At 38.4% G+C, this 25,049-nt stretch overlaps 1 protein-coding gene across 6 annotated transcripts in view; it reads right to left on the minus strand.

Annotated features, from left to right (window-relative positions):
• Positions 1-25,049, minus strand: part of LOC5579997 (ras-related and estrogen-regulated growth inhibitor) — a 48,640-nt gene that overhangs the window by 18,016 nt on the left and 5,575 nt on the right. For 4 of the 6 annotated variants that reach the window (XM_021840604.1, XM_021840601.1, XM_021840603.1 and 1 more), the window contains exons 2-4: positions 17,606-17,863; positions 683-739; positions 469-542 (exon numbers count right to left, since the gene is read on the minus strand). In XM_021840604.1, coding sequence (XP_021696296.1) covers positions 469-542; positions 683-739; positions 17,606-17,693 — 219 coding nt within the window. In that variant the 5' untranslated portion in view covers positions 17,694-17,863. Of the gene's footprint in view, positions 1-468; positions 543-682; positions 740-948; positions 1,112-17,605; positions 17,864-25,049 lie in introns of those variants that run through there. The other 2 variants (XM_001660213.2, XM_021840602.1) reach the window with 2 other exon arrangements.

Genomic DNA, 25,049 nt, shown 5'->3' on the forward strand with positions numbered 1-25,049 from the left:
TCAAGAGCACGGATCTGGAGAACCGAACATCCGTTCAAGCTGAAAACTTAATCGATTGGTCACTAGCTGGTGGTGACCAATCGATTGGGTTTTCATCTCAAACGGATGTTTGGTTCTTCAGATCCGTGCTCTTGCAAAATTTGAACTTTGGCAGAACTTAACTCCCTTATGTTACAAACTCATTCAATTTATGAACCCTTGTCTACGTTTCAGTGTGTAGGTATTAACCAGATGACTAAATTTGTCTGGCAATGAACATTAAATATACTTTAATTGGATGACAAACTAAACTCATTTAAATAGATCAAAACAGAGAAAACATGGTGGGTGTCAAGAATGTCCATACAATGAGGTATTTGCATCAACTTCAAAACAACGAACGAGAACCAAACATTCGATCCCAGTTGAAATCGACTAAATTTGTCACTCATTTGTCATTGCAAAGTCTTCTCTAGAATGTAAACCTACCTTCGGACAGGTATCCCAAATTTCACACAGCACCGCTTCCCCATCGACCATGATTTCATATTTGTATCTATTCTCTGCAAAACAAATTGGAAAACAAATAAAAAACCGAATGAAAAAATAATATGGAAACGTCAATTTCAAGCGTCTATTTTTTTTATATATATTTGCGTGTGAAATCGAGCGTAAGAGAGGGGAACGGCTCTTGTCTACTCACCTGCTTGATGGTCATACTCGCCAATGTACCGTTTGGTGATGAAACGAACCGTTAACGCTGTGGAAATCGGAGGAAAAAAATGAAAATTAAAAAAAAGGCTTCACAAGTAATGCAATGGAACATAAAAAAATATGACAACTGTAATGAATAAGGCAAAAGAACAACGAGTGCGGTAATAATTCCGATTAATTATTCACGAAGGCCGGTGCCGGTGGATGTGGGATGATCGTTGGCCAGACAACGAGCTGAGGAAAAAAAAAACTCACAATCATGCCCGTTTGCGGTTACAATTGCTATTGTGATGAATAATAGATCGAACTGTCTGACTGGATGGGCAGATGGAACTCGATGAGGAGTGACTGGGCTCCGAGGTGAGTGGTGACGATGGTTACGGGTGATCATTTTCTACGGTTGTGTTTGTCTCTCAACTCTTCATGCCCAAGACTATTTGCAATAATTTAAATGGCAAGGAACGGTCGTCTAGAATATTTTTGAGAAAAGTTGTTTAGCATGATCTGAAAAAGTTTTTCTTAATAGAGTGATAAAAAAATTGAAAAAATATTTTAAAATAAGATCTTGGTTTATGAACTTTTTGAAGGCAGCTGCAATTAGAGTTGAATAACGTGGCATTGTTGAAGCGGTTCAATAATTCCTACAAAGTCATCATCAATATAATTGAATTGAAGCTTTTAGGTAAACAGACCATTTGGGGAATTAATTTTCTGGGAAATGACATTGATAAAAAAGAAAATCAAAGAAAAGTTATCAATCACAATCGATTGGGCTAGTTCTAGGTAGAGTAAAAATATTCATCGAGGAATCCAATTGACCCCACAGCTGTTGTTCGGTTTCAAATTCAATTCCAAGGTCGCCAGCTCTCGTTAGGATCAATAATCCGCTACAGTCGGCATAACTCAAACGGTATTTTTAACCCCGTCTTTGCCAGTCAGAAGCTCAGTAATACTTCCCAGTTATCGATCGTACAGATATACATATCTAGATGTATCTGGTAATGTTTTCCCTGGCAAACAGATGAAAACAGAGCCGAGAGCTGTTTACAGCTTGGCAGACAGATTTCCCGAATCCATGCTCCGGGCGTCACTCAGCGTGCGGTGCAACGATCTCACGACTTTCACGCGCACAACCGGATGGACAAATATTTCCACGCTTTCCACACTTCTGACACGTACACGTCATCGGTCTTCGTAGTCGTCGTTGTCGCCAATATCGGTTGGTAAGGTGATCCACAAATTGTAAAAGAGCAAATTTCATCCACACCACACTTTGGCACGTGTGTGGCGATAATTAATTTCAGCAACGGCATCGCTCTCATTGCGTCGCACAACTCCCTTCTCATTCCCGAATCTGGTTAGTCTCACTTAAAATTTCATGTTGACGTGTCGCACAGTGGCGCAACTTCACATAAAGATCGGATAAAACCTCAATAGCTTCCCAATTCAATTGATAACGATAATACTGCGTAGCAAAACTTAATATTCTTGTGTGTCTCAAGGATTAAATTATGTCTTCTTCTTCTTGGAATTACGTCCTCAATGTAACAGAGTCTGCTTCTCAGCTTTGTATTCAATGAGCATTTCCACAGTTATTAGCTGATAGCTTTCTTTGCCTAAGTTGCTATTTTCGCATTCGTAAATCGTGAGGCAGGTACGATGAAACTGCCCAGGGAAGTCAAGGAAATTTTCATTACGAAAAGATCCTGAGCCGACCGGGGATTGAACCCAGACACCTTCAGCATGGCTTTGCTTTGCAGCCGAGGACTCTATCCACTCGGCCAAGAAAGGTAAATTATGAATCTGTAGTAAATTGGGGGGGATTTTAACACCGCTCTCTCTTTGGGGCTCTCGTTTGCTGCTTCCATTTATCAGACTTGTTACTACTTGCGATACATTGACGAGCGTAGACCGCAACAGATGGGATATTTTTCTTTGCTTGCATTGATCGTGCTTCATACTCAAATGAGAGCAAATTCTAACATGCCTGATCTGAAGCTCATATTACACAAGACAATTTTATGGAACCAAAAATGGATTAGAACGCTAATTCAATTTGACAATGCTGGTTCAAAAGATCATCTTACAAAATTCCTTCGTTTTATGGAAACAACGTCTGCTGAAAATCATACGATGGTCTTATGAATTTAAAAGATTTTTCTTGTGTCGTAATTCCATAAGCAAATCTTATGACAGACTTACGTCCGCTTTCTTCAGTGTACGTTAACGCGATACTACATTCCCTCTTAACTTTGTCATAAGAACAATCATCTTCATCTACATGAGTTAAAGATGAGTTGAAGATAGTTTAAGATACTGTGGAATCTTCATTTTACGCTGACTGCGCCGAGCTGTTGTTCCTCCATCTATCGCAGCGCTTGACCAAAATTGTTTACCGACCACTTCAACGATTTCTCTGACTTTATTTTCTTCTGCTTCTACACCTTCGTCCTTCACGTTTCAGATGACCCACATTACGGCGTCCCAACTGTCCCAACTCCTTCGATCGGGTTTCCGCTTCTGCACCTATTCTAGTCAGTATGTCGAACAGCTCTGATCCGTAATTCGTAGGCAATGTATTGTCTTTGATGATACGCTTAGTTACCACCTCATCTCCTTCTTTCAAGTCATTCCTCCAGACAACCAGAAATCGCATAACAGTTTACGTAAAAAGTCGTTTACTTGTGCGAATTACATCACACCCGCACAACATGGTGAATGAAATCGTTTGATTGATGAATTTCTGAGTTTATCCGAACATTTTGTTTCGTTCCGTATAAACGTACGAAGGAAGTCGAATCAATCCGTAGCATCTGTCAAATTAACTTTATTATCATAAAATAAGTCCTATAAGGTTACAGATTATTTCGTTATACAATCTGTACACTCGCATTGTATGTCAGTTTCCATCATATAAATTATGCACATATATCGCCTCCACTTTTGGACGCATAAGGCCTTTTGACGACATCCTATACGGAATCTTTACACATATAAGCGTCGCATAATGCAAAAGTTGATTTTGTTATATGTACATTCTGGTTTTCTGGGCCTTGTAGCATGTCTTTGAGTATCGGAAACGTCGGGTGCTTTCAGTTTCTTCTCCAAGTCACGGTCCCGGATTCCTTCTGGAAGAATACCAGAAGAATCATTAATGCTCGGCAGCTTATCTCTCAATGCTCTTCCAAACATCGAAGCTGATGGAGCGATTTCAGTTATGGGATGCGGTGGCAAACGTCAGTGTATACAATTCTCTTGCTTCCTAGACGTTTCAAAATAGTGCTATTCATTTGCTCTACCTCACCATTGGCCTGAGCCAGTAAGAATTTCTTCTGATGCGTGATTCTGTATTCTTCCGTAATCTTTGAAAGAACCGCTGATAAACTGCGGCCCATTATCCGACTTCAATGTTTCTGGAATTCCTAAGCTACTGAGCGTTTCAAAAAGTGCGTTTATGATTAGTTTTGCTTCATTATAATCACTTCCGTAAATCAGCTAAATTATCAATTAAAACTAATAAATAATATCCCGATAGTAACGGTCCTAAAAAGTAGATAGCTGCATCCGTTCACGGCTTTTCAGACATTTTCGAAGAATTGTTTTTGGAGGTCCCACAGCTGAAACTAATGTGCATGCCCCACAGCTTTTGGCGAATATTTCAATCATGTCGTCCATCTTTGGTCACCAAACCTTCTGCTGACATTGTCGCTTCGTTAGAATCATTCCTAAATGACTATCATGAGAACATTTTTGAACTTACTGTTTAAGTGATTCTGGTATGATCAATCGATCACCTCTTATCAAGACACCGTTAGCACAATGGATTTCTGACTTTAAGTGTTTGAAATCTTTCAGTTTGTCCGTCCAAGAGCCAATCTGCAGCACATTGATGGGTTCCTGCAAAACAAGATCTTGTTTTGTTTCCTCAATTACACTGACAAGTGTGACCGCAATTAGTACGGCGTGTTCCAAAAGATGTATACTGATAGTTATCCGAATACATACTGAATACATACTGAACTGCTGATCTATCAAAATATTGGGCCTTGTTAATTGATAGACGAGATAAAGCGTCTGCTAAGTTGGTGGAACCAGGTTTATACTTAATCTCATAGTCGTATGACTGGATTCTTAGAACCCATTGTTCGATTCTGGGGCAAGGTCGAGATCGTGGTTTGAACAAAAATTTCAGAGCTTTATTATCGGTGATAAGCTCAAATTTGGCTCCAAGAAGATACAAACTAGACTTCTATAGGCCCTAAACTATAGCCAAGACTTCAAGCTCCGTTTGGAAATATCTTCTCTCCAAATCTGTCAGTGATTTATTCGCAAAATAAATCATTCTGTTCTGACCTTCTTTATTTCCTGAAGTAGAACTGCTCCTAACCCATCAGGACTCGCATCAACGATCAATTTAGTCTTATCGTTACAATCGAAAAACCACAAATATCTGGTATTCCTAACAGTCTGCTTTATAACATCGAATGCATCTTATTGTTCTTTCTTCCATTGGAGACATGAGCAAACTTGGAGTAATCTTCTCAAAGGCTCTGTCTTATCTGCTAAGTTGGGAATAAATCGATCAATGTTTGTAATTAACCCGAAAAAACTAAGAACTCAAGTTCTTTCACACCGAAAAAACATTTGTGCTGACTCAATAGAATTTTGTACTCAATTATACGCTCCAGCAGAGCCTCTACTCTTATATTATGCTCTTCTTTAGTCGAACCGTACACAATTACATCGCCTAAATGCACGATAACTCCTTCAAGGCCTAATAATATCGCTTCTATAGTATTTTGAAAAAAAAAAAAATCGGTAGCACGGCTGACTCCAAACATAAGCCATATTATATTGATAACATACGTTAATGAAGACAAAAACAATAGAAAATCCGTTTCATTTAAATTAACACGGCATCAATGTACAAGATTACCCGTAGAGACCCGTTTTCGTTATGAAATTTGTTATAGGCCAAGATCTCTCCGATATTTCCACCTGATGATACGCATCCTAGATATCCATCTTAGAAAAATATTTTGCTTCATTCATTGAGAATAGAATTTCGTCAACGGTAACGGATGGGTTTCCCGAATCACAGCTTGGTTTGCTTGACGCATATTCACTCACAGCCGCACATCACCCGAATCCTTTAGAACTGGTACAATCGTTGATACCCAAGGAGACGGACCTTTAACTTTTCGATCCCTTGCTCAAGCACCATACGCAGTCTTTCATCTATTTTCTCCGATGCATACGGAACACACCGCACCGGTAAGGCTGTTGTAAGGATTGTACCGTTTTGACTCTTATTCTGTGACTTCAAATGCAACTAACTGTATACCTAATTTGTTCATATTTTTGAAAATATTTATTACTTCACAAAGTCTAACTGTTACCTGTTGGGTGTGTCGATAAAATTGTTAATTTAAACTTGTTAAGTATTGTTTTTGCGTAAAAGAATGGAACAACATTTTGGTTCAAATGCCGAACACTGTATTCATTCTGTCCATCGGTTTCGTGGAGGTAAAACAAACTTTATTTCGATCAATACCTTTTGACATCTGTCACACGGTGTCCGGCCATTTGGCAGAATGCCATCTGGCCAAACGGGTCGAATGCCGTTTGGCCGAATATCTAACAAACAAATAATCAAATTACTACATCAGTGATGTGTAGGATTCATAAGTGTGGCCCAATAACTGATCAACTAATTAATTTGTTTGTTCTAATGATGTGGCGAAACATGTTTGTCGCTATATAAGTGCTCCAAGAGAATTATAAAATTAACCCGAAGTTGTGAATCCCACACATTGCGTCAAGGCTCGAAGCTGGTTGACTAGTCTCTGGGTTACCAACGGTGTGCTAGGGTTTCAAGTGTTATTTAAAGATTTCATCAAAATGTTTTCTTCTGTTGAACATAGGCCATTCTCTTGAGTTATACTGGTTTCATAACTGTTGGAAATAATTTAGCTTATATTCTTATTGGGAAATTTACCTTCTTTAAATCATCGGCAGTTCTTTTTAGTTAAACTGATAAAATTATTTCTTGCATTACACTTGCCTAAATTTTCATAAAAGAATTTTCCTTCTTTTGATCATAGGCTGTTCTTTCAAGAGAAGTCGTAACTGTTTTAGTTGCTGTCAAAAGCTGACTACAAATACAATGTAAAACCCTCTGATGTCAGCTATTACCGCTAGCAGAGAAGTGAATGATTGCACATTTAGGATGTTTATCTTTCAGCACTGACTGTTTCTTGAACAAACACTAAAAACCTAATTGTGTGAATATCAATATCATTTATGTCACTATTAGTTTTAAATTTCGGCCAAACGGCATTCGGCCGAATGGAATTTGGCCAAATGATCCTTTTGGTCAAACGGCATTCGGCCGAATGGCATTTGGCCAAATGACCCTTTAGGCCAAATGGCATTCGGCCAAATGACCCGGAACCCTGCCACACTTGAGCAATTCTCGCTGAAACCAGGCCGCCATCGGCACCCATAGTTAGAATTCCAATTTTATGTCACTGATCGCTAGTTTTCGATAAAACTTAAGGGTGGTCCTTACTGTTTTCTCAAATTGGTAGACCCCTCGTACGCCAGCTAGCTGAACAGTTTGCGAAAAAGCCCATTTTATGTTAAATCTTGGGTATTTCTTCACTGGATCTGTCTCATATTTCGCTTGGAACACATAGCAAACTTAGTGACATCGTATAGAGAAAGGATATAGCTTTCATTTAAATTTTAAAAAATTTTGGCGGTCATTTAGAATTTGGCCGCCATCTTGAATTTTGTTAGAAACATCGATTTTTCACCATTAGCGCACCGCTAGTTTTGAATTCTGAGATCACCATCAGAAAGCTGAGGAAAAATTGCGTAACATAGGCTACAAAAACTAGGTGAGCAAAGGTATTTACACTATGATATGATCGATTTTCTAAAACATGTTATACTATTTTGACGTATAAGGAGAGTGCAATCAATGCAAACATAATTTTTTGTACAACAAAGAAACAAGTTTTCAATGGTTGGTGTATTATTTGAGACAGATGAAGAATAGGAGTATTAATTTGAGTGAAAAAATCTGGCGGCCATCTTGGATTTTGACGCCATCTTGGTTTTAAGTAGTAGAATGAGTTTTCACCTTGTTAGCACTCAACATGTTGAATTTCAATGCTACCGTTACACTTATTCTTTTTCTTGTTCTTCTTTTTCCTCACGTTACGTCCCTACTGGAACAGAACCAGCCCTTCAGCTTAACTAGTTTTAAAAACAAATTATCAAATTTTTTTAACGCTTATTTGCTACCTGAATGATTCTTCTGTACATCTTCGAGTTGTAAAAGAGCATTATTTCTTTCATTTATTTGGTCTAAAACCATTGATACAAATGAAAAATCATTTGAACAGCTGAGATAAGATAAGGAAGATAGAATCTGATTGTTTTTTTTTTTAACGGAGGCCTTATGATTCAACATGATGAGCACTGAGATGGTAAAAAATCATGCAACTGCTAAAAACCAAGATGGCGTCGAAAGCCAAGATGACCACCAGTTTTTCTAACCTCGAAATTATACACCTGCGTTTCAGCATTACGTCCACATTAGAACAAAACCTGCTTCTCATCATTCAATTTCGCTATTTTTCACATGCATGTTGGGCGGTACTGAAAACGATACTTTATGGCTTAGAAAATCAAGGATGTTTTTTGCTTCAAAATTTAAGACTTTCATTATAAATTAATGCATTTTTGCCAATGTTTTACGTTAGAACTGCAGATATTACCACAAGGCATACTAATGTCCCGACACGCAATCTATAAACTTCATACAATGAACAACAATGCATAGGGTAAAAAAATATTTGTTTAATACAATCAATGTTTTATTATGGTTTGTATTTATTGAATTTATTTATTCATTATTACTTAATTCAAAGATATGTCGAAGAATTATTCTGTTGTCAGAAATCGCATTAAAAAGAAAATTCCTGTTTAATAACCTGGATTTATAACTAATAAAGCTGAGTATCAGGCTCGGTTCCAGTAGGGACGTAACGTCAGTGAAATGAAAAATAATAAGAAAAAGAGTATACGTAACCTTTTTTATTGGTAGCCTCTAAATTCGACATGCTGAGTGTGAAAAATTAATTCTACTACCTCAAATCAAGATGGCGTCAAAATCCGAGATGGCCGCCAGATTTTTTTTCACTAAAAATAATATTCTTATTCTTTACTCGACTCGAATAAAACACCAAAGGTTGAAAACTTGTTTCTTTGTTGTACAAAAAATGATGTTTGTATTGATTGCACTCGCCATATACGTCAAAATCGTATAACATGATTTAGAATATCGTTCATTTGATAGGGTAAATACCTTTGCTCACCTAGTTTTTGTAGCCTATCTTACGCAATTTTTCCTCAGCTTTCTGATGGTGATCTCAGAATTCAAAACTAGCGGTGCGCTAATGGTGAAAAATCGATTTTTCTAACAAAATTCAAGATGGCGGCCAAATTCAAAATGGCCGCCAAATTTTGTTCAAGTTTAAATGAAAGCTATATCCTTTCTCTATACGATGTCACTTAGTTTGCTATGTGTTCCAAGCGAAATATGAGACACATCCTGTGAAGAAATACCCAAGATTTATCAAAAAATGGGCTTTTTCGCAAACTGTTCAGCTAGCTGGCGTACGAGGGGTACACCAATTTGAGAAAACAGAAAGAACCACCCTTAAGTGTTATCGAAAACTAGCGATCAGTGACATAATATTGGAATTCTAACGATGGGTGCCGATGGCGGCCTGGTTTCAGCGAGAATTGCTCACTTGTACCTTAAGCAAAGAGATTTCGACTAGTATGGTAGAATTGGAGCTCATGGTGTTCTCCTGATCGATGATATAATCAGAAAAAAAAAATCTCCATCAAATCTGTGCTCACCAGTCGTTTTCAATAGCTAACCTGCATGTCATGGCAAAATAAAATAAAAAATCGTTGGGCCTGTTATGGAGTTACGCCCTTTTGATTGTATTAGTCCACAAATTCAATGGAAATCTGAGATATTTAAAAGTGTTTACATTGGCCGTGATTATCAAAAGATATATATTATCAAAATTTGGTTTAGAGATGGTTGTAACCTCTGGGCTGAGTTTTGGATGAGAAAATATTCGGAATTTGAAGTTACGCCATTTTTTAGGTGTAACCATTGGAACACAAATTTTGTACACATTAATTAGGCATGATAAACCGTTAAGCATGTTAAAATATTTTCAATGACACATTGTTCTTTCATGCTGCCAACATTTTTAGGAATTAACTGATTTTTCTACAAGACATTACGGAGCCAATTTTGTGTTCCTGTTTTTATTTTTCCTGTTTCTGTTCGGGATGAACCACTGCGACCAGTTTTCTTTGATCTTTTGTGGTATACCCGTGTCCTTTGTTTAGTGCATGTCGTTCTACTCCATTACTTTTGAGATAAAATGAAGTAGTCGTTTTTTATACAAATATCATTCTTTACCATTTTCCATAGAGCCTCTTTAGAAAAAGATACCGCTATTTATACCTTTTGGAGAAAACAGTTTGTCACCATTAAACTCTCAACAGCGCGCCCCTAATCAGGTTCGGCCACTAAGCTGGTTGAATAATACTGATTTTGACCATGCATCGGTACTCTAGCGTATCAAATTATTGCTTCTACTTATAAGGTTCAAAGTCGTTTTTTGAAACTGTGAACAGTTTTCATCGCATGAGACATTTAGATTCCTTGAAACAAAAAGCTTATTTTAGAAGTTAAGAGGTCTGCTACTCCACTGATTAGGAATCGTTTCCCTCCTAGATATCGAAAGATAAACACTTGAACTTGGAAAGAAATTGTCTCATGCGTTGAAACCAACCTCAGATGCTAATTGAGCTATTTTTCCACTTCGACCTCCTCATCATCTAGGACAAATAGGTGGGTCTTAGTGGCTTGTTACTCTCTTATACTCTTCCGACCGTAACTTATAAGTATTCACAAGAACAGATACAGCAAAAGTACAATATGGTAGATCTTACCCCGTAACGCACCTCGAAAAGGTGATCTACCCGCGTTACGGGTGTCAATTTTGTGTTAGTATTTTTATTCATAACATATTGCTATAGACCGAGCCCAACTAGCTGCCCCCTCACCGAATTTCATTTCCCTGAATGTCATTAATCCGAGTGTCATCATCCTGACGCACCATTACGATCAATGCTATTGTCCCTAATACACAATTAGCTTGAATAAAGTTACCCCCTGATAATGGAAAAAGAAGTAATGCCGTTCTAGGAATTGGAGCTCGAAGTGATGGTCTTCAGGTTTATAGTATTCGGGAAAATGGAGTTGGAACTAAGTTAAAAAAATGTATAAAATATGGTAAAAACAACGTTGTTAATGGATTTTTCATAACTTACAATTTCGATTACCAAGAAATCAGAAAATTGTTCTGTGGGCCTGTTAATTGCCGGCTGGTCTACCTACCATAACATGGTTTGAATTCTATACAAACTGAAGATTTCTATTGAAACTTTCATTTTTATTTTCGATCGCAAACTTTGCCTATGATGATGAGACTCACCAGCTGCTATTTGATGATCATGATTTGGTAGTTACACAAACTTTTCCAAGCTGACGAGGACAAACATTTAAAATAAAGCTCTGTACATGAAACGATTTTTAATTCCATAAAAAATATAATAACCAATGTACTACACTTTACATTATTATCTTCCACTTTGTATCGCTGCTTTCTACGTCGTTAATTTAATTTTATTTCATACACTGCTACCCATAACCGAAAACTCAAGTCCAATAAAAATCCATCTAAATATCTCAGATTTCCTTTGAGTTTGGGAACTTATACATTTAAAAGAGCATAACTCCAAAACGGGTCCTACAATTATTTTTATTCAAATTTTGCCCACACGGGTAGAAATCAGAATCCAAAAACAAGATTATGACTCATGATATCATGATTCCAGCGTGTTTTCGTCTTATGAAAATACACCATGATTTGGACTCATGATATCATGAGTCAGGTTGCCGTAACTCACCACAAGCGTTAGGTTTTTGTAGCTGATTGCTCGGAATCATGATTCAAATGCCAAAAATGCTGAGTCGCGCATCTGTTTATAATCGACAAAATAAAAAAAAGTTAAAAACAATTTACATTGAGATTCAAGCCAAGAACCTTCCGATTGTGAGCCACGTACTCTACCACTCAACCACTTCGTCATCTTGAATTTGAAGTGATCGATACGAATGAGAATATCGCCCGCTGTCAGTTGTAAGAACTGTCAAAACAAAGACCATTGTTTTGTTTAATTGTTTGCTATGGTTTGATAATCAATTTTTGATATTGTTAAATCAGCTAATTAATAATGTGCCAAAAAGTTGAAGCACATTCAACATTTCGATGGTTTTGGAAGGAGAGCGAACATTAAAGGCATCCTGCAAGCCTTCAAGAAAGCAATCAGTGATTTAATTGCGATACTTGCTCGATTATGGATCATAAACATTAAACAAAACTTCGCATTCTGATTGCACTCTCGATTCAAATTACCCGACAATGAGAATACACATGGAGATGTTGACTACGCTAAAAGTCGTCCCGTGCCATGGGCCTGATGATTTGTGATCCTGATATTATGACGTAACCAATTTATGAATTTCATGATTTGTAAATCATGGTGTGCATGGCCACAACCAGGGACGAAAAATATCATGCTCACTATACTCAATTCGCTGACATTTATGCCTCCATCAAAGAAACCGCACCACCACCAATATGAGTGTACCAATGAAGATGGCACAAAAATAGATGAAGAAAACAAACAACGATGCCCGTATGTCGTTGGTGTTTTTGATTATCCAAAGCAGAAGAGTGTCAATTTTAGAAAATTGATTATCAATGAGGTTCATATTAATTAAACAATATTCTGCTATACGGGTAATGAACGATTAGCGATGGGCGATTTTGAATCGATGTTCCGAAAATCGATTTTGCCGTTCCGATTAATCGATTTTTTGAATCGATGTTAGAAGCACTCAAAATCGAGTGAAACGATTTTCTTCATTCGATTTTTTGTTTCGATTCAAAAGAATGAAATTGATTAGAATTTTAAAATGAGTTGATGAAATTAACACTTAATTTTAAATTAGACTTGAATTGTTTAATATATGATTTTTAATCTCCAACGTAATTCAATTGAAGGAATTTGAAAACCATATAAAATTGCTTTTGATGTTATCTTGAGACCATGTTTTTGTAAATTTTCATATCCTCTTGAAGATCGAATCGATTCAAAAACATCGATTCAAATGTTTCGATTAAATCGGTGAATCGATTTGACATATTAAATTTGAATCGATTCAGTAACATCGATGTTCGGGTCAAATTTGCCCAACGCTAAGAACGATCCGATGCACGGAATCGATTATATTGACGCGGCTTTAGTGTCCTTCGTGCAAAAATTACAACTTCCCGAAGCGGAATGTATAAAAGTCAAGCTGGTTAGAATGAAAATCATTTTTTGTTTCCGATAATCACAAAGCGGTTAAGTATCAGCAGGCTAAAAGGAAACTGAAAATCTTGCGGCAAGCGCTTTGCCAATCTTTGTTGTGTTGTCAAGGTGAGGATAAAAACAAATAAAAATCAACGAAGATTCTACCCAGCAAGTGTCAATATAGGCGAGGGTAGATTGAGTATTTTCGTCCCTGATCACAACCATCCACCTTCAGCTGGGCTTTGTTCCTATAGCTTTGGTTCTTAATAATTTCAAAATCTTTCGGACATGCTACTATGGTAAGTCGCCAAGCGCTAGTGATATTAGGTTAATATTGAAGTGATTAATATTTAATATTTGATTGTAAGTAGAGTTATATATTTCTCAGGAGCCCTTAAATGTACTGACGAGCCTCCAACCAAACCGTCTCTCTCAGCTCATCGGAATCCTAGTGTGCTGCGCTAGACGAAGGCTCATGAAAAACAACTGCTTAGTAACAAAGAGCCTCTACAACTATTTTCGCCTCATTATGCAGGTGTCTAGATTTTTTTTATTCCTTTCTTTTATTTGTTAGGCACTCCGTGCACTTTGGCCGCTACTATGCCGACTATCATATTGTTTCTATAGCTGTGTAGCTATAGAATCTATTTATATCCTAGTTCTTATTGCTATTTCTCTCATACCGAGCAGGTAGAGGAGAGTGCTGCCATTGGTCCAATCCATATCCATATAGCCGTAGTTCATTGGTGTGCGGTGGTTCATTTTGCCATGTTTCCATGTCGTGTGAGGCAACAGCCTACAAAGAGGGTCAGTGTGTCTCAGTCACCATCCTGACTGACGGAGAATGGATGTGTTCCCCAATACACGTTCCTTCGTGCGGTGTCTTCTGGTGGCTCGGCAGAGTTTTTTGTTTGGGGGTGTGGGAATCGAACCCATGACCTTCCGCTTACGAAGCGGAAGCGTAACCTCGAGACTACGGGACCCCCCTAAGGTGTCTAGATGATATAGTCTAGATGATATAGTCTAGATGATATAGTCTAGATGATATAGTCTAGATGATATAGTCTACATGATATTGTTGAAGACTCGAGATCCAAGAATTATAATTTCGAAAACTTTTGAAATCACTTCAATTATTGCGCTGAATTATAAACAGCACATGTGACGGAACGCATGAGACCGCAGTGAAACACATCCCAAGAAAAATGAGGCGCACCAAAAACGGTCTCACAATGTACAGCGCGTCCATGCGCTTGTAAGCAATGAGGCTCCTGCACCTAAGGCTACAGCACATGCACAGTAGCTCTAATTGTAAGTTTAAAATATTTAGGGTAAATTGGTATAATGCGCCCCAACCGGGTAATACGCCCACTTCATTTTCAAGAGCTCTAGGCTTCTTTAACATGTTAATATGACATACCTTAGGTACCCTCGAAAAAATGATGTTGCGCATATAAGATCTTTGGGAAGTATAAACAACCAAAAGAAATACCAAAAATATCGAAAATCAGATTTTTGGCGTAAAATTTTGGGTCCGACAGGCAAGCCTCGTTGTAAATGAAGCCCATCCTTAACAATTGTACTTATTACAAAAGCTTTTACCGGAAGACGACTGCTAATGTACCCTTTTAAGCTTAGCAAGTGGTGGAATTCTCCTTGGAAACATTTCTACAACGCTGCGAAACTTTTTCTACGGTTTGTTTTGAAACATCAAGAATTAGACCATGTATCGAAAACGTATTGTACTCTTTTTAGAAGCCACCTGACAAGAGAAAGTTGCATGCAGAGCATGACGAACTAAGTCACTAACACTTTGACACCAAAAACTAAAGAAGTAATGCATTTGCAACTGCGATAGAGCAGTTTTTCGTTAGGGGGGGCGTATTATACCTGTTTACCCTAAACAGAAGAGTTTGGTTTTCACTTTCCCCATGTTCTAACGTAACGATCACCTTCGCTGTCCTGATCATCTGTGCCTGAGTTCTCTGAGCCAATCAGGTGTTCATCCTAGTGCTTTTTCAACATCTCGATCATTTTCGTCCGTCAAGATGCTCCGATCGTTATCGCTGCCCATTTCAGCTCATGGCGTGAAGCCTATGCGGGATGCGTTGAGCTCTTGATAGAACTTCCGGATTTCTTGAGAACGTTACCGTTACTATCTCTTGGTATTCCACCTCTTCCAGGGGCGCTTTTTTTCCCTAAACAGGCGGGTTTGCTGTTTCCGCTGCAGTCTATTTTGTTTTTGTTTCGCTGCAAGCACTCTCATAGCATTTAGACTGACGCGATGAAAATCGCTACGAAATCGCATCACTCATAAAACTCTTCAACTTCGTTCCAAGTATACGACAATGCTTTCGACAGCGCCGTCAATGGCTGCTACAACAGTGTTCACGATCTCACTCGTATTCTTCCGGCAACACTGCCTCAAAATGGTGCGCGTACGCATTGGCGACATCCGGTTATTTCAGTCGCGCTAGATTCTATCGAGGCGGGCGTCGGTACCGCACATCGTTGATGACGGATAGATTTCACCTTCACCAGTTTCACCTTCACCAAGTAGTGAGCGGAGATAACGTTATCGCCACGCAAAAGCAAACCCCCTCCTTCCATGTCAGCATATTACCAAAGATCCAACTGAAGTTGATTATTCGGTCTTCCCTAAGGTTGTTCGTTCTCCGGACAGTATCTACCGCGAGGCGGTACGAACAGGAATTGCTGGGCACGAGGCTAAGAACTACACAAAGGGGTCTATTTTATTCTTTCAGATACGCGAAGTACCAACAGTACACCATGCCTAGCATTTACCAATAAGGCAATTTTGAAACTTTAATTTTAGAGGTTTTGAGCGGCCATGTACCACTGTGTTTCAGTGTAATTTGTCGAAATGTAAGAAGGGTAATGTGATACGGGCGCGGGGAATAAACTGGCCAGCACGTTGTTGTTTATAATACTGTTGAGAAAAGTAAAAAGCCAATCGACCGGCTGTTTAAAATCTGGCCGCCACAGCAAACCGTCGGCGTCGCTTCCAATTTACCGAACCATACAACGATGATGGATTCATTAGTCATCACGAGATGCGTTACTCTCCCGCAGAAGGTTCTGCCAAAGTGGTCGGTTTTAATGGGTTTGCTCGAGTAATTTGCGAGTGGTCGGTTGGTACCAGTCGTAAATTAGGAACGCTGGCCAGTAGCGTAAATCATAAACTGGAATTTAAAATTGTCGGAAATGGAAGTTTGCGACAAAGTTTTTTTTTTATTGTGCAATATTAACGATTGAATAAAACGATATGTGAAACGATAAAGTTCTACATAACATTTCCTCATTTTCCCCTGCTTTTATGCATTGTTATCAGGGTAGGGAAAAATCTTGAAATTCACTCTACAGTAGCCAAGCAAAGCCAATCACAGTCAGCGAAGCCAGTGAAACTCACGCCTATCGCTGCTGTAGGCAAAAAGCCTTGAAAATAGCAAAACACCCGTTGCTAAGGGCAACCCAGAATTACTGTAGAAAAATGTTCTATTTCCCGCTGCATTTCCCGCATTTAGAGCCTTCAATGACACTCATGATTTAGAAAATTCGTGGCTCCAACATAGGCTACTTGATGAGATTCACGTTTTTGAACTACTGTACTGGAGAGCCACGTGATTTTCGCGAAAATTCAAGCCTACTTCTATTACCATTCCCAGCACTGATTGTTATACGTAGCGGAGAGGACCCTAGGTTAGGCATGGTTTTAGTTTTCAGGCATTAGAACCGAATAGACAAACATTTACAACTCCTGTAGTCCCGCTGAGTATTTCTATATTATGCCCTTGCAGTTCAAAACACAAATCGCGTAGACGCTGCCTTAAACGAAGGAAATGAAACTTTGCGCATGAATTAATATCTATTCGATTTCATAGACTACGTTCAATCAGGAATCAAGCTGTCGAGTCAAAAAAAAATCTGAAGCATGAGATGTGAGAGTTTGGCAATTTGTCAAGCCCCAAATTTGACCACAGTGTTGTAGACGTAGACTAGGAGAGACAAATGCTTAATTAGTTGCAATAAGTTACAAAATGAAGACTCTGTCAGAACGAGTTGTATATTTATAAAACGAGCCTTGCCTAGTTCTGAAGAACCAGACAACCGATCACGTTGATAAATTGATCGATATGTCACCACCAGCGGGTGAGCAACCGATTGGGTTTTCAGCTTGAATTGATATCTGGTTCTCCAGATTTGTGCTCTCGAATGTTTTCGGCGTGGTTTTGATATATCTTCAATGATTCGTGAAATAATGAATGACATCCGCGCACGTTCTTACGCATTCCACCTTTCCCGGCCAGCTTATTAATAATGCATTAATCTTCATAATGGCGCCAACGTGTGGCAATCAATTACTTACCGCTTTTCCCCACGCTTGGTGCTCCTATCACAGCTACTTTAATCTCTGCCAGGTATGACTTTTTCCTCCTTATCCCTCGGGTAGTCATTCCACTGGCTGGGAAGTAATTTTCTTCAATCCACCAGCTCCTTCTCGGTTCTTCACTGATTGAAATCCGCCAATGACTTGACTTGCTCCGGCTAATAAATCACTGCTCACCACGTGGCAGGAGTAATATCTCTGTTTATACACTCGAACGATGCATCACTTTTCGATCTGCTGCGTTGAGGAAATTCACCCAATTCGAACAATGCAATCAGCGGAAAATGGTTAAACTTTAATTTAGTATACAACAAGTTTCCAGCTCGCGAACATCTGCTCCCGGATTTTCTGTTCTATCCATTGACCTACATCGGAACTACGGCATTACTTCGAGTACAATTCCATAACCTCTGCTTTTCACAAACAAACCACATTTTTCGATACGTTACGCACGCTTGTAATGGAAAACTTTAACTCGCTTCACTATACTTGTAGGCAACCGCACCGGCACGTACTCCACTAGGCCGCATTAGCCGCACCATCTCCCATTCCGTATGGTACCCGATGGTTGGGTAGATGTAACATTTTGTTGATCAATTTTTCCGCAACCGCACACGCATCCACACGTGTGTTGAATCAAATTTTAATTATTTTGCACCATTATTTCGATCAAGCGGGAAAAACGCATCCCATTTCTGCGAATGGGCGATTTTTTTTTCTCTCCCCGACGATCTGCTGCATCAATTTTGTTTGCATTGATGCACACGCACATGCAAATAAACCGGGATTGTTGTTTTTTTGCTGTGATCAAGGAAAATAAATTTGCTTATGTTGTTTGGATTTTTTTCCTCTGGGTTGGAAATATTAAGCCCAGATTTGTTCGCATGGTTCATGTCAAAACGTTTAAGCTTGGCATAGTTGACTTGACCATGCTCCATTATTTGAGTTCAAATTGAGAGCTCCAATGAAAATAAGGGAAACCAATATAAATTCTCATCACAGCATTCAGTAGCTCAGATATTTATTTGAGTAATCTTACAGATCTTAATAACCACGCTAAACCACAGACAAACAAAGATAAAACTGATGATATTTCCATCCACCACTTATTTGACGATCATTTTAAATTCTCTGTTTTAAATGTCACAACCAGAGGTGCACGAATTAATTCTTCATGTTTGACGTTCTACACTAGCGTCTTCTGCAGGTCTCACCATGGCGTGAACTGGATGGATTTTGAAGAAATTTATAGTAGGGGAAGGGGTGGTAAAATGAACACCTCAAGGATATCATCTTGTTTCTGATAGAAAAACGAGGAATTTGTATAGTTCTATTGCACATCATGTTATCTTTAGCAACGACATGAATTCTGACTAAAATAGCTAAATTTTCATATATTTTACGCTAGCAAAAAACGATGCAAATATTCATTTTACCTGCACTATGTGGGGCAAAATGAACATCTTGTAAAATACGTGAGCAAAACAAATAGGTATTTTTGAAAGTTTTCATTGCATGTCCGAAAATTTATCTGTTAAGGATTGTAACCCATTCAAAAAGAAATCTAAAAGTATCAAATTTGACATCAATCTTCTTCTTCTTGGCATTAACGTCCTCATTGGGACAGAGTCTGCTTCTCAGCTTAGTGTTCTTATGAGCACTTCCACAGTTATTAACTGAGAGCTTTCTTTGCCAAATTTCCCATTTTTGCATTCGCATATCGTGTGGCAGGTACGATTATACTCTATGCCCAGGGAAATCAAGGAAATTTCCATTACGAAAAGATCCTGGACCGACCGGGAATTGAACCCAGACATCTTCAGCATGGCTCTGCTCTGTAGCCGCGGACTCTCACCACCCGGCTAAATCCGTTGAAATTTGTTTTTTCTCGGTAAAAGACACGGTGTTCATTCATCCCTGCACATTTTTTCACCAATTCCCCTTAAGTGTTATGTATGTTTGTCTGTGGCTTAACCTTCATGGGTTCTGCTGGAAAATAAGTGCTCGACATACCGCTCTGTTCAAACAGAATCAGTCACTAGTTGACACATTAGCTTTTGTGCGATCTTTATCTGACCATCGGTCCATCCTCTTTGAACACGACGGTACGTTATCTTTGAACACGTCCATTGAATTATGTTGTTAATACTACTAGCTTATATCTTGTAAGACAAGCTTTTGTAGAGGCTTGTTCTCTGTGGTCTGTGGAAACTACAAGAGGGACTCCATGGAGGAATCTCGAATATATCAGTTTTATATACGCATATAATGCTTTTATAATGCCAGAAAAGGCGAAATAGCGTGCCATTATAGTGTAAAGATATAACCGTGCTTCTCTGCAGCACTAATGCTGATATAAGACCACGTGAGAAACGTCAGCTGTTTTTGCCAGGTTTTGAGGGCGAATATTTTGTGCTTTCGCGTACGCAGCCAGAGAGCTTTCACGTATGCGGCCAAGCATCTGGTACACGAGGTAAATAAATGAATGAATGGAAACGGAAACCTCTAATAGTATGCAAAAAATGTAATAAAATGATACAGATATTCGTTTTTGTAGTTTTCATCCTTTTGAGGACTTGCAATTGCTACATTTTGATCCTCGTTTTATGATGATGAAATTCCTCATTTTGTGTCTTGAACCTGCGACACCCGTATTGTTGAGTTGTTGTCCTACTCCTTTGCTTCTACGGCCACATAAGATGAATAGTATTGGAAAGAAAAGTGACCAATTTAAACCGTCACTTTTCCCCGTCATAAAACCTGCAATTGTAGTAGTGAGAAGATTTATGTTTGACTCCCTCTTACCACTATATGCAAACACAAAGCACGTGGTATATCTGTCAAAACACTGGATGGCATTTAACCATGCCCTGTATTCGAATATAAAGCCATTGGACCTATGCACGGGTTCACTAATTTGACATTTGAGCGATGCCGAATTCACTAGTTTCCATGGTTACCTAAATAACACGGCACCGCTAAAACGTCAAATAATGTACCCGTGCATCGGTCCATATAATGCTTATTTAATGCCTGTATGCATCAGGCTTAGAAGCATTAATGATGCTGTAATAGGTTTTCTATGCAGCGGAAGTGCTGTTATAAGGTGTGTAAGCATTTGTGGTGCTATTATAATGCATGTACGCATCTATGATGCTGATTAAGGGCTTATTATTAGTGCTTATGGTTACTTGGGCAGTATTGTGCAACATATTACGACTACTGACATGTTGACAGATATTCTTGGCAGGCACACTTACAGGACAGATAGTACAAAAAAAAACTGCTGACTAGATCTACTAAAAATTTACCCACAAGGCTACCAAACACCGTTCCGCTTTGATTACACAGAGCGTGCAATGCACGAACGTTCGTTCTAAAAATTCGTTCAATATTCGTGTGAAATGTTCGAGGTTCTGTATGAAACAACTGTTCGAACTAACACGTATGTGGTTCCATGACTGATGGCCGTAGCAACCAATGTGTGGTTTATTTATTGATCTTCAAAATGTCAAGTATATTAGTAACAAACGATTTCCCTCAAATAAATTTTCGTTATTTAGATATGATTTTCAAAAATTTCTCAGGAATTTATCTGCAATCTTTTCGAGTATTTTCGAGGAATTCTCGTAAAATCCCATCGAAGACCCTTACAAAAATCCATGCAAGGATGTAGTGGATTGTCTTCGGGAATCACCCAATAGAAATGTCGAGGAAATGATTCATTGGTAACTCAAGAATCGTCTTCAATGTTGCAGCATATCCTCCCATATCCATATACAGATCTCATGTTCACTTTTTTCAGGGTTACCTTCATATAGGTTCATAGGTTTTACTGGAGCCTTCCTTAGCCGAGTGTAGCCCACGACTACAAAGCAGAGCCATGCTGAAGGTGTCTGGGTTCGATTTCCGGTCGGTCCAGGTTCTTTTCGTAATGGAAATTTCATTGACTTCCCTGGGCATAGAGTATCATCGTACGTGCCACACGATATACGAATGTGAAAATTGCAACTTTGGCAAAGAAAGCTCTCAGTTAATAACTGTGGAAGTGCTCATGAGAACACTAAGCTGAGAAGCAGGCTCTGTCCCAGTGTGGACGTTAATGCCAAGAAGAAGAAGAAGAAGAAGAAGAAGAAGGGGGGGGGGGAATTCACGTATTTCATTACAATCCTTTAGGAATTTTCTCCCTAAATCGTCGAGACTCAATCCAAAACATAAATCAAAGTTTTCCAATGAATCTAAATTTTATGCAAATTTTTGGAAGAATCTTATTCGTTTACGTAAAATTTTATTATATGAAGAAAGATAATACTATTAAATCTCTTGGCTAGCTAGCAAGCCATTCCACCAAAATTATATCGAAAAATCTAAAAATTATCTAAAGTTTCCTCCAATGCTTTCTTCCGAAAGTTTTGTAAAAAAATGTTTCCTGCTGTTCTTTTCATCGTTTCTTCACATAGGTACTCATTAAAATGTTTCGCATATTTTTCAACATTCTAGCGTTTACTCTATGATTTTTTTTTACTTTTATTATACAACCTCTACCAGGCTTATAACCAAAAATGTAATTTGTATTTGGAATAGAGAATCAAGCATGCTGATCCAGATTTTTTACGAAATCATAAAAAAAAACTTCCTAATAGCACTTCATCATAAGTTTTTAAAAGTACCTACACGCTAAACTTGCTACGCTCAAAAATGAGTGCCGAGTACACAAAATCAGCCTCTTTTCATGCAGCACAGATTCTGTGCAAAGGAGGCCGTACACAGTTTTGTGCAAACGGTGGTAAACAAATCGAATGAGTGAAATGCGCACAGAGGAGGAACGCTTGGAATGCGGAATTCGCTTCCTTTTTTGTTTTGCATCTGAAAACATTCAAAAAAACATTCAAATTTTAAAATTTTCAGAGATTTTTTTATTCGAATAGCCCAAGCGGAAGCAAATGGAGAAAAAAACTTTCTCATTTGCGACCATCTTCCGGCTTTTCGCTAAAAAAAATCCCAGAAAACTCCCCATCTTACCAACGGCCAACTGTTTGCTACCGCGCGGGAGATGATTGACAGTTCCGTTTCCATCGATCTGTGCGGGACAGCCGAAAGCCAACACATCGGTTACACATAGCATGAGTGCGACTAACATAGAATTTTCACTCAGCCAGAGAGTCCTGCATTGGTTGCCTCATTCTGTGTAGTTTTAACACATGCGCTGCGTGGAGCAGGCTTAGCGTGTATTGGACTCCATTCCTTTGTTCCACAAATTCCTATGCTCATACGTACAGAGATTCCTTCAGCATTTTTTTGCAATTTCTACAGCTATATTTCCAGAGATTCCTCAAGAGATTTTTTTTCAGGAACCCCTCTAAAAAGTCCTTCAATTGGACTAAGAATCCCTGAAGAAACTTCTGGTAGAATTTTTGGATGGATTACTGAAGGTATTCCTGGAGCCCTATCGGAACCATTCTAAGAAAGGTGGTTGCGATATAAAGTTTATTATGGAGGAATATCAGGAAGAAACTATTAAACATACTGATATTTAAGCAAAGGAATTTTCATGTAACCTACCAGAGTTTGTTTTTAATTTTGAGTTAATTACTGAGTTAATTACCAAGAGAGAATTTCTAAACAAGTTTCTGAAGGAATATCTGAAAAAAATCCTGGAGAAATTCTTGGGAGACTCTTGGGAAAAAATAATAAAATCTTTGGACTTATTTAAGAAGGAATATTTGAAAGCATTTTTGAAAGAATCTTGTAATAATTTCCTGGAAGAATTAAATTTTTCATTTTCACAAGGAAAATAATATTGTCAGCTTGTAGTTCAACTTATCGTAATTCACCAAACACAACATAATAATTTTAAAGATTCTAATTCCTGCAGGGATTTTTTCAGGAATTCTTCCAGATCTGTTGTGTTTCTCCAGAAATTTATTGAGGACTTTCATATTTCATTTCATTTTTGATTAGTTCATCTGGCTAATGTTGAAGTGCCACCCAGTAGGTCGTTTTATTATTCATAACATTCTCCAAATCTCTGTATCTTTTTCTCAAGGGGTTTTTCAAAGAATTTTGCAAGAAATTTCTCCAAAACATCTCTAGGGAATTCCTTAGGAAGAACTTTCAATCACAACCAGTGTTGATAGACTCACACTCAAATCTCAAACGATACACTCTCCCGTGAGAGCAAACTCATTAGAGATCTGCTTTCCAAATCTCACGCTTGAGATTTTGATGCAAAATCACTCAATCAACTCAAACCGTAACAAATGATTCAGTCACAAAACCTGGCAAAAACTCGTGAAACCCGAATGTTGTTGTTTACGTTAGAAAGGATTACTATGATTTAACCAGAGTAACAAGAAATTTTTGCCGTGTGTGAGTAAACAGTGGAAATACGATATAATAAGTCAAAAACGTGTAGCCAACTCATCCATGATTTTTTGACTGCTGAGTTGCGTGATTGACAACTCACGCATGAAAAATCTCAAGCGTGAGTTATGAGAAACTAAGTTTTTCACAACACTGATCACCGTATTTTCTAGACCAGTTCCGATAGAGCTCCATTCCATTACTCTAGGAATTTATTTAGAAAAAAAGCAGAGATTGCCTAGGTAACATTAGTAGTTGAATTATTCAGCTGAAAAGAGGCTTTTATTCAGCTACCAACGTTACATGTGTTTTCCAGGAATTTCTCCATAAATTTTGCAATACGTCCAAGGATTATTTCAGGGATTTTTCTTCCAGAAATTTGTCCGTGAATGCTCCAGGCATTTTCTCCAGGGATTTCTTCAAAGATAATTCTAGATATGTCTCCAAGGATTCATGCAGCAATTTATTCAGGTAATCCTTTTGAGATTTTTCCAGCAGTTTCTTCAGGAATTTCTCCAGAGATTACTCAAGAAAACCCATTTAATGGTGCCTCCAAAAGTTGTCGTGGGGACTTTTTTTAGGAATCGCTCCAGAAATTTTCCTGGGTATTACTCAAAAAACACCGGCAAGAATTTCTCCATGGATTTTTGCAGAGATTTAACCAGAGTTTCCTTAAAGAATTCTCCCAGAATTTCCTTAAGGGATTCCTCCATAAAATTGTACAGGGTTTTCTTAATATTTTTTCTCTCTTGGGATTACTCCTGAAATACTTCCAAGTATTTTTCTACGGATTTATTCAAAAATTTCTTCATGGAAGGAGTTTTTGGGAATATTCATGAAGGAATTCTTGGAAGAATCTTGAGATCGTGGGCTTCGTGGCCTTGCGGTTAGCAGCGTCAGTCGTCTAGGCGTATTGTGCCACGGGGTGTGGGTTCGATTCCCGCTCCAGACAGTGGAAACATTTCGTTAAACGAAAAATTCATCGCTGGGCTACTGGGTGTTTCATGTTGTCCGTTGCCTAATGTTACTGATCGTTCAGTCTGTGCAGCTTATGTGCTGA

The sequence above is a fragment of the Aedes aegypti genome, chromosome 2 (genome assembly GCF_002204515.2).
Source record: "Aedes aegypti strain LVP_AGWG chromosome 2, AaegL5.0 Primary Assembly, whole genome shotgun sequence".
Classification (NCBI taxonomy): Eukaryota; Metazoa; Arthropoda; class Insecta; order Diptera; family Culicidae; genus Aedes; species Aedes aegypti.